Consider the following 13,100-nt stretch of genomic DNA (forward strand, 5'->3'; position numbering starts at 1 on the left):
ACCATCTACGGGAGGCACTGCAGCAACTCACCGAGACTCCTCAGGCAGCACCTTCCAAACCCACCACCTCTACCAGCGAGAAGTATAACGGCAGCAAAAGCCCGGGGACCACCACCCCCTGGGAGTTGCCTTCCAAGCCACACACCATCCTGACTTGGAAATATATCTCCGTTCCTTCACTGTCACTGGGTCAAAGTCCTGGAACTGCCTCCCTAACAGCACTGTGGGGACACCCACACCTCAAGGACTGCAGCGGTTCAAGAAGTCAGCTCCCCACCACCTTCTCAAGGGCAACTAGGGATGGGCAATTAAATGCTGGCTCAGCCTGTGAAGCCCACAGCCCTTGAATGAATATAAAAAGGGGATTCAATTGAGAGAGGCCAAGACAGTGAACAGGGAGGGTCTAACATCTCCTTTATCTGACAGGTCAGTAACCAAGGGGCTTGGATTAAGTGATGGAAGGGTTAGAGGAGAGTTGGGAAAAAAATCATTGCATCCAAAGGCTGCAGGGGCTCAGAACTCACTGCCTGAAAAGGTGGGAGAAGCAGAAACCCTCCCAACACCTGAACAATCCTTCGGCGCATCCCAGAGGAACTGTGAAGTACTGGTCCACGGACCAAGAACTGAGGTGGGAATTGTACCAGTGTGGACAGAAAGGGCCGAATGGCCTCATTCTGTGCTGTAAATTGCGAGCATTCTATTTCTGAGCTGATGATGCCAACAGAAGAGCGAGACGTGTGTCTTACCGCTTTTGAACTTTCTTTGAAGGGAAGGGGTTGAAGAGACACCACGAGACGAGACGACAGAGGCAGTGCTCGGAGTACGATCAGGAACAGCTGTAAATACAAAAGAGCGACAGTGAGGGCCTGCAGAACGCAGGGTGACCGCCACACACGATCCTCACACAGGACCACTCCAACCTCAGGTCCACTCAATGGTCCCGAGGAGGGGGTAGGCAGACAGCTGGGGTAGGAAGACAGCTGGGGTAGGAAGATGCGAGAGGATGTCAGACAAGCGAGTGAGAAGCAGGAGGGTGAAGGGGAAAACAGAAGAGGGACAGGATGGGAGCAGGAGAGATGGAGCGGGTAGAGGGAGGGAGGGAGGGGGGAGAGAGAGGGAGAGAGAGAGAGAGGGGGGGGGAGAGAGAGAGAGGAGAGAGAGAGAAGAGGCAGAGTGACAGAGGGACGGAGAGAGGAGTGGGAGAATGATGGGAGATAACAGCAGGTGAAGGATATAGAGGATTCAGGGGGGCTGTCGGGGGATGAGTCAGGAGGCTGTGGAGATGCACAGTTGAGGAAAATAAAAAGACACAGATGCTGTTGATCTAAAACAAGAACAGAAAATGCTGGAAACACTCGGCAGGTCAGGCTGCGTCTGTGGGGAGAGAAACAAGTCGAAGTGTACTTCCAGCATTCTCGGTTCTTATTGAGGTGCACAGATGGTGGTTTTACCACGATACACACGTGAACCAACTCCTCTTCACTCCCCGCGGAACGGCTGGTGAGTCCCTGCTGCAGCTCCCGGAACAGCTTCCCCGATTCACTCCGAGCGAGGGACAGCTCCACCTCAAAGGCCGACACAAACCTGAATACGGGAGAGACAGTTACGGCCAAAAAAGTACACCAATACCTCCACTTCCTCAAGAGGGTAAGGACATTCAGCATGTCCCCAAAAACCCTCAGCAATTTTTACAGGTGCACTGTAGAAAGCTTCCTATCCAGATGCATCACAGCTTGGTACGGCAACTGCTCTGCCCAGGACCGCAAGAAACTGCGGAGAGTTGTGGACACAGCTCAGCACATCACAGAAACCAGCCTCCCCTCCCACTCCAGACACTCTCTCTTCTCCCCCCCCCAATCAGGCAAAAGATACAAAAGCCCGAGAATGCCTACCACCGGGCTCAAGGACATCTTCTATCGCACTATTAACTGATTATTGAACACACCCTCATTTGCTAAAAAATGAACTTTTGATCTCCCAATCTACCTTGTCGTGACCCTTGCACCTTATTGTCTGCCTGCACTACACTTTCTCTGCAATTTTAACACCATATTCTGCATTGTGTCAAGATAAGATTTCTTTATTAATCACATGTACATCGAAACACACAGTGAAATGCATCTTTTGTGTAGAGTGTTCTGGGGGCAGCTCTCAAGTGTCGCCACGCTTCCAGCGCCAACATAGCATGCCCACAACTTCCTAACCCGTACGTCTTTGGAATGTGGGAGGAAACCGGAGCACCCGGAGGAAACCCACGCAGACACGGGGAGAACGTACGAACTCCTTACAGACAGTAGCTGGAATTGAACACGGGTCGCTAGCGCTGTAATAGTGTTACGCTAACTGCTACACTACTGTGCAATATACTTACGTATAGAATGATCTGTCTGGATGACATGCAAACAAAAGTTTTCCACTGTATCTCGGTAGGTGTGAGAATAATAGACCAATTACTAGAGAGTTCGGGGGCAGATTGTCCAGAGACGGGGAGTGGGGCAGACACAGAGACAGCAGCTCACCACTTCAGCAGCTTGGAGATGTATGGGATGTCCACACGTCCAGCTGACACCCTGGCCAGCTTGGCGGGCAGCAAGGATAACGCCACAGCCCGAAGCTCAGGCTCATTGCACGTCCTACTCCGGAACATCCCATTGGCCAACAAGCAGAGGAGGTGAGTCTGTGGGGGGGGGGGGGGGGGGGGGGAAGCAATAAAAAGACTGGAAGTAGTGAAAGTCAGAACAGGCGACTTGGACAGCGTTACCGCAACAGAAACAGACCATTTGGTCTACATGCAGCCCCTGCTGCCCCACATCACCTTCCCCCAATCAGAACAGCAGGAGTAGAAGTATCAGGCCATTCAGCCCCTCGTTACTGCTCCACCAGTCAATGAGGTCTTCTACCTCAGACCTTCTCCCTCAGCACCAGGGGAATCATTATCTCCACATCTACCCTGTCAAGCCCCAGAAGAAGATTCCTGCTCATTCTTCTGAACTCAAGAAAAGACAGGTCCAATCTGAAGCAACAAACAAGCTGCTGGAGGAACTCAGCGGGTCGGGCAACATCTGTGGAGGGAAATGGACAGTTGACGTTTCAGGTCGAGATCCTTCATCACTGAATGAGAGAGGGGCGATAGACAGTACAAAAAGGAGGGGAAGGGGTGGCCAATCTGCTTAATGCCTCTCATACAACAAGGCCACCATCCCAGGGATCGATCTGGTGAACCTGCACTGCACCCCCTCTGCCGCTAGCCCATCTCTCCCTAGGTAGAGAGAACGGACCTGCCCGCAATATTCCAGGTGCAGTCTCACCAGGGCCCTAACTAACTGGAGAAAGACACCTCTACTCTTATGCTCACATCTTCTTGCAATAAAAGCCAACACACCACTTCCCTCCTGAACTGTTCGCCGAAACGGCAGCTTAACTTTCTGTGATTTTGTAAAAGGACACCCAGGTCCCTCCGAACACCAACACCTTTCAGGAGAAGGTACAAATTAGGAGCAGGGAAAAGCCATCCAGCCCCTTGAACCTTCATTCTCCTCAACTCACAGCTGATCGAATCATAACCTCAACCTCCCTGACCCTGGTAACCTTTCATCTGTTGCTTATCAAGAATCCATCAAGCTCTGACTTAAAAGTGTTCAGAGGTTCCACTTGTACTGCCCTTTGGTGAGGAGACTTCCAAATACTCACATCCCTACAAGGGAAATAATACTGTAAATGGGTGACCCCTTATTTTTGAAGCAGTGACTCTTAATTCTGGATTCAAGAGGAGACATCCTCTCCAAACCAATGCTGTAAAGGTCCCCCAGGATCTTAGATGTTTCAATCAGGCTTCCTCTCACTCTGCTAAAGTTCAGTGGATGCTCAGTTTAAAGGGGAGCTGGTGGAGGTCAGTGAGTCCAAAGCCTCTCTCCAGCGACCAGCTGATGTACACAAGCCAGTGATTAACCCCATGCTCCCCTCCCCATTCTGTGGAGTGTGTAGCAGAACAGAGAGATCTGGCAGTATAAGAACATGGTTCCCTGAAAGTGGTGTCACAGGTAGACAGGGTGGTGAAGAAGGTGTTTGGCACGCTGGCCTTCATCAGTTAGGGCACTGAGTACAGGAGTTGGGACGTTATGTTGCAGTTGTACAAGTCGTTGGTGAGGCCACACCTGGAGTATTGTCATAGAATAGGCCATACAGCACGGAAACAGGCCCTTCAGCCCAACTGGTCCATGCCAGCCAAGATGCCCATCCAAGCTGGTTTGGCTCATAACTTTCTAAACCTTTCCTATTCATGTACCCGTCCAACTGTATTTTAAACATAGAACAGCACAGCACAATACAGGCCCTTCGGCCCACCATGTTGTGCCAACCTTTAAACCTCACCTAATACTATCTAATCCCTTCCTCCCACATATCCCTCTATTTTAAATTCCTCCATATGCTTATCTAGTAATCTCTTGAATTTGACCAATGTACCTGCCTCCACCACCTCCCCAGGCAGCGCATTCCATGCCCCAACCACTCTCTGGGTAAAAAACCTCCCTCTGATATCTCCCTTGAACTTCCCACCCATTACTTTAAAGCCATGCCCTCTTGTATTGAGCATTGGTGCCCTGGGAAAGAGGTGCTGGCTGTCCACTCTATCTATTCCTCTCAATATTTTGTACACCTCTATCATGTCTCCCCTCATCCTCCTTCTCTCCAATGAGTAAAGCCCCAGCTCCCTTAGTCTCTCCTCATAATCCATACTCTCCAAACCAGGCAGCATCCTGGTAAATCTCCTCTGCACCCTTTCCAACGCTTCCACATCCTTAAATGTTGTTAATGTACCTGCCTCAACCACTTCCTCTGGCAGCTTGTTCCATATACTGACCACCCTCTGTGCAAAAATAAAAGTAGCCCCTCAGGTTCCTATTAAATCTCTCCCCTCTCACCTTAAACCTGTGCCCTCAAGTTCTTGATTCCTCACACCTGGGGAAAAGACTGAGTGCATTCACCCGATCTATGCAGTTCAAGGGGGTGGAAGCAGAAAAGGGAGCAATATTTAAGAGGCATTTAGACAGACACATGAACAGACAGGAAATGGAGGGATATAGACCATGTGCAGTTTAAACTGGCATCGTGGTCAGCACAGACAATGTGGGCTGAAGGGCCTATTCCTGTGCTGCACTGTTCCATGATGGCCGGTGCAGACTTGATGGGCGTGCTTCCGTGCTGCATCTCTCGCTGACTCCAAGAGGCTGCCACTCAGCCCAAACATGCCTGTGCTCGCCCCTTGAAAGAGACAAGCAAAGGACAGGAGAGGAATACAAGTGATTGCATGCTGTCCCTCAAGTTATTTAAGCAAATGCATGGTGCAACTGGCTTCCCCTTGTTGCAATCCAGAATGCTGTAAATTTAAGGGCTGGAAATTCCCACTGGGAAAACCCCTCTTCCCAATCCCACCTTTGGTTACCTGGTTAAAGGTCGCCATTAAACTGGAAAGAGTGCAGAGAAGATTTATGGGAATGTTGTCAGGACTTGAAGGCCTGAGTTATAGGGAGAGGTTGGGCAGGCTGGGACTTTATTCAGTGGAGTGTGTGAGACTGAGGGGTGACCTTGTAGAGATGTATAAAATCATGAGGGGCATCGATAGGGTGAATGCACAGTCTTTTTCCCAGGGTTGGGGAATCAAGAACTTGAGGGCATGGGTTTAAGGTGAGAGGGGAGAGATTTAAAAGGGACCTGAGGGGCAACTTCTTCACACAGAGGAAGTGGTTGAGGCAGATACAACAACAAGGTTTAAAAGACACTTGGACAAGACAAGGTTTAGAGGGATATGGGCCAAACACAGGCAAATGGGACTGGCTTAGATGGGCATCTCGGTCAGCATGGACAAGTTGGGCTGAAGGGCCTGTTTCTGTGCAGAATTACTGACCGAATCCTTGGGAAAAATCAAAACTCATAGAAAATGAAAGTTCCCTGTACAAACCTTGTGGATGTCCTCGCGAAGCTGCCGGGTGAAACGGTTTATCGCTCGACGGAGATAGGATTCAAATTCAGCTTCCCTCTTCTCCCTGCAGAGCAAGGAACAGTTCCAGAGCTTACAGCACAAAATGGACTGAAAGTCTGATTTATTCAAAATTTTTTTTAAAAAATCAGTCGATTTGCATTTATGTAACCTGTTCAAAAACTTCAACCTAAGGAGCCTTTTGGAATCTTGTCACAGTTACGATGCAGCAGTCACTGTGTGCACAGCAAGCTCCTGCACATGGCAACGTGCCTACTGACAGATAATCTCTTCATGTCAGAGTGGTCAGGATAAATACTGCCCACAGAACAATCCCTGCTCTTTGTCTAACCGAGGGAACTCATGGGATCTTTTATTATCTCAAAGGCAGTGCGGCACTCCCTCAGTACTGCCCCTCCCACAGCAGAGGCCTCCCTCAGTCCTGCCCCTCCCACGGCGGGGGCCTCCCTCAGTCCTGCCCCTCCCACGGCGGGGGCCTCCCTCAGTCCTGCCCCTCCCACGGCGGGGGCCTCCCTCAGTCCTGCCCCTCCCACGGCGGGGGCCTCCCTCGCCACTGCACAGGGAGTGTGCACTGGATTATGCTTCAGTCTCTGAAGGGACATTGGACCAATTGAAGAAGTTGGAGAAGACACTTGGAGAAGTTGTATGCTCTGTAATAAAAACAGACAGGACTAAAGCTGAGGAGACTAAGTCACTGACCTGCTCTCTCTCTCCTTGGCATGAAACGGTGTCTCAATCTCAATCTCCAGTGGCTTCTCAGGAAGGGAGGGTTCAGGAAGGGAAAAGGGCGAAGGTTCTTCTGCTGCATCGTGGAGCAGCTCTGCCAGGAGAGGAAGAGGATGTTTAAACTGGCACTGTCACCATTGGCTTCACTCACCCAGCTGTCTCCAGGGCTGTCACCTCGGGCAACCTTCACCCGTTTGGACAGGCAAACAAATCCCCTATTAACCCACACACATTGACAGGAGCTGGAACGGTCCCAGGACACGGGTCAGACACAGAGTGATGCTCCCTCCACACCATCCCGTCACACACTCCTGGGGTCAGACACAGGGTGAAGCTCCCTCCACACTGTCCCATCACACACTCCTGGGGTCAGACACAGGGTGAAGCTCCCTCCACACTGTCCCATCACACACTCCTGGGGTCAGACACAGGGTGAAGCTCCCTCTACACCGTCCCATCACACACTCCCGGGGTCAGACACAGTGAAGCTCCCTCCACACCGTCCCGTCACACACTCCCGGGGTCAGACACACAGTGAAGCTCCCTCCGCACCGTCCCATCACACACTTCCAGGGTCAAACACAGAGTGAAGCTCCCTCTGCACTACAGGACATGAGTACAAGGGTAGAGACATTTTACTCCAATTCTATATGGGGCCCTGTCAAAACATCATCTGGAATATAGTGTAGGCATCCTGTCTCCCTACCCAAGGAAGGGTATACGTGATCGAGGAAGTGCACTGAAGGTCCAGCAGACTGATTCCTGGGTGGCTGGTTTGTCACTTGAGGAGAGGTTTTGCAGACTAGGCCCAGAGCCTTGAGGAGTTTAGAAGAATGAGAGGTGATCTCATTGAAACATCCAAAATTCCTACTGTGCTTGACAGGGTTGATATAGGAATGGTGTTTCCCCTGGCAGGGGTGTCTGGAACCAGGAATTACAGTCTCAGGATACAGGGCTGGCCGTTCAGGACTGGGATGAGAAGGAATTTAAGGTGAGAGGGGGTAGGAAGAGACGTGAGGGGTAAGTCTTTTACTGAGAGAGTGGTAGATGCCTGGAATATGTTGCCTATGGTGGAGGCAAATTCATTGGGGGCTTTTAAGAGGGGCTTGGATGGGCACCTGAATGAGAGGAAAACAGAGGGATATGGGCATTCTGTAGGTAGGAGGGATTAGCTATGTCAGCACAACATTGTGGGCTGAAGGGCCTGTTCTGTGCTGTACTGTTCTATGTTCTATGAATTTCTTCACCCAAGAGGCCGTGGAGCCTCAGTTGCTGAGAGTATTCAAACAGGGAACGGGTAAATTTCTGCTATTAACACAATCAAAGGAAAGGGGCTCCGTGCAGGGAAGAGAGGCTGGGTAAAAAAATGGGCCATAATTTAGTTGATTACTGAAGCAGGAATGAAGGGCAGAATGGCCTAGAGCTGCTCCTATTCGTCACGTTAAGGAGATGTTCAGCCGAGTGCTGTGTTTCACTGCTGGGCGGGTCAGCAGAAGCCCCCTGACCATCGGAGAGCGGTCGAAATCGGTAACTCACCTTCAACTTCTTCCCACTCATCTTCACTGTCCTCCGGTGAACAACCTTCCTCCTCCTCCTCCTCTCCACCTGTGAAACTGGCACGGGGGAGACAAAACCAACATCCTGACACAATAAGCAGGCATCTCTCACTGGCTCATGCCGAGTGCTTGCAGCCCCTCACAAGGTTGCTATATTTGTCCCAGAGCCTCTGACCGCCATCTGCCCTGTCAGGTGGTCCTCACTTGAAGACAGTCCAGTTCTTTGTCAGTCGTTGGTGCAAGGGTCCCACCAACAAAAGCTGCTGCAAAGACCGAAGCTCTGGCTCATCTCCTTCGGGATTCTACAGAGCTCTGGCCTAATGTTCATAAAATCCCCTTCTGTTACAGAGCTAACCTCTCTCGAGTGCTTCTGGAGCTCCAGCCATTATAATTCCCCTCCCCATTCCCACACTGACCTGTCTGTCCTTGGCCTCCTCCACTGCCAGGGTGAGGCTAAGCACAAACTAGAGGAACAGCCCCTCACAGGGCCATCTACACTCCGACAGCACGAACACTGAATGCTCCAACTTCAGGTAACCTGCTCCCCCTCTGCAGGGACATTCTCTCTCTCTCCTCCTGATCTACACAGTCCCTCCTACACCCACCATCACCCTGTTTTTCCCCTCCTCCCCCCACTCCATCTGTCCACCACCCACACACCCCTCCCACTGGGTCCCCACCCCCCCAGTCCCTTATCTGGTTCCAGGCTCCGCCTTCCCTTCCAATCAGATCCCACCATCTGCAGCCCTGTGTCACCTCCACCCCTCAGCTCCCGGCCTCCGTCGCTGTTCCCACTCCCCCTTCCCCAGTCTGCCTATCCCCCCCCTCACCTGGATCCACCTGGCAGCTCTTGCCCCCCCCCCCCCCCCCCCCCCCAACCCCTTCCCTCCCAGCTCTTTATACTGGCTATCGCCTCTCCACTGTCAGGGTGAAGCATCGCAACCTGGAACATGGACTGTCCACAGATGCTGCCTGACCCGCTGAGTTCCTACAGCAGATTGTTTTGTTCCCCACTCAAGAGCAAACGGGGACTGATATTAGCTGCTGGAAGTCGGACTTGCTCCAGAATTCCTTCCGCCCCTAGATACAACATCACCCGGTTCTGTTCACTTTCCCGTTGGAAGCCAACGGTCTGGCAGCGCAGAGCCTACCTCACAACAGCAGGAGCTCTGCCCTTTGTTCCTTCACCTGCTTCTCCCTTCACTGGACAGGTTCCTCTTTTCCCTCCGCCCTTTGAAGGTTTGCTCTTTGCCCCGTTCCCACGCGCAGGGACCGGGCAGACTCGCTGACTCCCTGCTCTCTTTCCACACACTTTGGGCTTCAACTGAGGCTTTTCTGGTTCGAAGTCCTGGATATCGTCACCTGTTCATTGGGAAGTGGAGGACGAGGATGCTTCAGAACAGGGAAAACATATCAGCTCTTTTATCAACTGGCAACTGTAGTCTCGTGGGCAAGGCAGTGGGAACTGATAACCAGTTCACCCATGTCACTTACAGCAAGACTGGCATTTAAATAGAACCTTCCACATCCCTTTCTGTAGGGGAATTTCCCCACAGAAAGCTCTGACAATCAACAGCAAACCAAGTAAAAAATCTGTTATAGAGTCATGGCGTTCTACAGCACAGCAACAGGCCCTTCGGCCCACCGTGTCTATGCCGACCATCATGCCCATCAATACTAATCCCACCTGCCTGCACTGATCCCCTCTCCCTCTGTGCCCTGCTCATTCAGGTACCTGTCTAGTTGCCTTTTAAATGTTGTTCCTGTTTCTGCCTCCACCTCCTCCTCTGGCAGCTGGTTCCAGATACCAACTACTGTGTGTGAAAAACTTACCCCAGATCCCCTGTAACCCTCATCCCTCTCACCTTAAACCTGTGCCCTCTAGTTTTAAACACCCCTACCATGGAAAACGGTATCTTCTTATCTACCTTATATATGCTTCTCATAATTTTATATACAGAATCAGGTTTATTATCCTGGCATTCATAAATCAAAGTATAGAGTATAGGAGTTGGGATGTTATGGTGAGGGTAATGTTATGGTGTTGCATAAGACATTGGTGAGGCCAAATTTGGAGTATTGTGTGCAGTTCTGGTCACCTAACTATAGGAAGGATATCAGTAAGATTGAAAGAATGCAGAGGAGATTTACTAGAATGTTGCCAAGTCTTCAGGAGTTGAGTTATAGGGAAAGATTGAACAGGTTAGGACTTTATTCCTTGGAGCGCAGAAGAATGAGGGGAGATTTGATAGAGGTTTACAAAATTATGAGGGGTATAGATAGAGTAAATGTGAGTAGGGTCTTTCCACCTAGATTAGGAGAGATAAGTATGAGAGGACATGGCCTTAGGGTGAAAGGGGAAAGGTTTAGGGAGAACATTAGGGGGAAGTTTTTCACTCAGAGAGTGGTGGGAGTGTGGAACGAGCTGCCATCTGACGTGGTAAATGTGGGCTCACTCTTGAGTTTTAAGAATAAATTGGATAGAAACATGGACGGAAGAGGTCTGGAGGGTTATGGACTGGGTGCAGGTCAATGGGACTAGGGGAATAAAGTTTCAGCACAGACTAGAAGGGCCAAATGGCCTGTTTTCTGTGCTGTAGTGTTCTATGGTTCTATTATCACTGACTTAGATGGCGTGAAATGTGTTGTTTTGCAGCAGCAGTACAGTGTAAAGACATAAAATACTATAAGTTGCAAAAATAAATAAAGTGCAAAAAGGAATAACGAGGTAGTGTTCACGAGTTCATCATCAGGTCACCTCTCAGACTGCTTCGCTCCGGGGAAAACAGTCCCAACGTATCAAATCCCTCCTGATAACTCAAGCCCTGCAATCCAGGCAACATCTCTTCCGCACTCTCTCTAACAATCACATCCTTCCTATAGTGTGGCGACCAGAACCGCACATAGTGCTCCAAGCGCAGCCTAACCAACGTTTGTCTCAAGTTTGTTGTTTCAAGTGATCTTTTACCTCAGCTCTAGGTTCTTACAATATCCCCAGGTCCCTGGATTCCCTTACTTTCCAAGAATCTATCATTCTCTGTTTTGAATGAATGCTAAAGATTGCCCACCCTCTGGGTGAAGAAATTTCTCCTGATCTCAGTTCTAAATATCTGACCCCTTATTTCGAGACTGTGACCCCTGGCCCTAGGCACCTCAGCTGGTGGGAACAGCCTCCCTACATCCAGCTTGTTGAGACATAAAGGAATTTTGTAAATGTTAGTGCGATCTCCTCTCATTCTTCTAAACTCCAGAGAATATGTTCCCAGTTGACTTCATCTCTCCTCATCTGGCAAACTGACCATCCTCGGAATTTGTCCCCTTTGACTCTTACCAACTTTTACCAATGCACCATAGAAATCATCCTATCTGGATGTATCACGGCTTGGTACAGCAACTGCTCTGCCCAGGACCACAACAAACTGCAGAGAGTTATGGACACAGCCCAGCACATCACGGACACCAGCCTCCCCTCCTTGGACTCTTGTCTTTACCTCTCGCTGTGTTGGTGAAGCAGCCAGCATAGTCAAAGACCCCACCCAGCTGGGACATTCTCTCTTCTCTCCTCTTCCATCGGGTAGAAGATACAGGAGCCTGAGGGCACGTACCACCAGGCTCAAGGACAGCTTCTACCCCACGGTGATAAAACTATTGAGCGGTTCCCTTATACAATGAGATGGACTCTAACCTCACGATCTACCTTGTTGTGACCTTGCACCTTATTGCACTGCACTTTCTCTGTAGCTGTGACACTTTACTCTGTACTGTTACTGTTTTTACCTGTACTACCTCAATGCACTCTGTACTAACTCAATATAACTGCACTGTGTAATGAATTGACCTGTACAATCAGTTTGCAAGACAAGCATTTCACTGTACCTCGGTACAAGTGACAATAATAAACCAAAACCAGTCTGGTGAATCTTTGTTACTCTCTCCCTTAGCTACGGAGACCGCAACTGTACACAAGGCTCCAGCTGCAGTCCCACCAAGGCTCCACATAACACGTGTTTCCTCCTGTAATCAAACCCTTGTGTAAATGTACCACTTGTTTCTTAACCACTTACTGCACCTGCATATTGGGTCTTAGTGACTTGTGTACAAGGACACCCAGTCCCTTTGATAAGATTTCTTTATTAGTCACATGTACATCGAAACACACAGTGAAATGCATCTTTTGCATATAGTGTTCTGGGGGCAGCCCGCAAGTGTCGCCACGCTTCCGGCACCAACATAGCATGCCCACAACTTCCTAACCCGTACGTCTTTGCAATGTGGGAGGAAACCGGAGCACCCGGAGGAAACCCACGCAGACACGGGGAGAACGTACAAACTCCTTACAGACAGCAGCGGGAATTGAACCTGGGTCGCTGGCGCTGTAAGAGCGTTATGCTAACCACTACACTACCATGCCTGCCCATCAACATTACCCAAACACTGCCCACCAACACCCTCTACCCCTTCCTCTCTATGCCACCTAGTTTTGTATCGTGAGCACAATTGGACATATAACATGTGGTTCCCTCATTGATCTAGATTGTGAACAACTGGGTCGCAAGCACTGGTCCCTGTGATACCCCACGAACCACAGCCTGCCAACCTGAGCAAGCCCGTTTACTCCCAGTTTGGTTTCTGTCTGTTAACTAATTCTCCATCCATGCTGGATTATTAGCCCTAATTCCACGTCTAGGATGGCACATTGGCCGAGAGGGCAGTGTGATAGTGCAGCTGGTAGTGCTGCTGCCTCTCAGTCCAGCGATCTTGGTTCTGTCCTCACTGCAGTGGGTTCTCTAGAATTCCTAGATGGTTTATGTGCCTTCTCC

The 13,100-nt window shown here is 50.2% G+C and overlaps 1 protein-coding gene across 1 annotated transcript in view; it reads right to left on the reverse strand.

Moving 5' to 3' along the window:
* xpc (xeroderma pigmentosum, complementation group C) overlaps window positions 1-13,100 on the reverse strand; it is a 28,230-nt gene that overhangs the window by 13,433 nt on the left and 1,697 nt on the right. Inside the window, exons 2-8 of the mRNA XM_052017444.1 lie at window positions 9,432-9,642; window positions 8,261-8,337; window positions 6,698-6,818; window positions 5,960-6,044; window positions 2,520-2,677; window positions 1,464-1,584; window positions 747-836 (exon numbers count right to left, since the gene is read on the reverse strand). Coding sequence (XP_051873404.1) covers window positions 747-836; window positions 1,464-1,584; window positions 2,520-2,677; window positions 5,960-6,044; window positions 6,698-6,818; window positions 8,261-8,337; window positions 9,432-9,642 — 863 coding nt within the window. The remainder of the gene's footprint in view (window positions 1-746; window positions 837-1,463; window positions 1,585-2,519; window positions 2,678-5,959; window positions 6,045-6,697; window positions 6,819-8,260; window positions 8,338-9,431; window positions 9,643-13,100) is intronic.

This window comes from Pristis pectinata, chromosome 6 (genome assembly GCF_009764475.1).
Source record: "Pristis pectinata isolate sPriPec2 chromosome 6, sPriPec2.1.pri, whole genome shotgun sequence".
In the NCBI taxonomy this organism is placed as follows: domain Eukaryota; kingdom Metazoa; phylum Chordata; class Chondrichthyes; order Rhinopristiformes; family Pristidae; genus Pristis; species Pristis pectinata.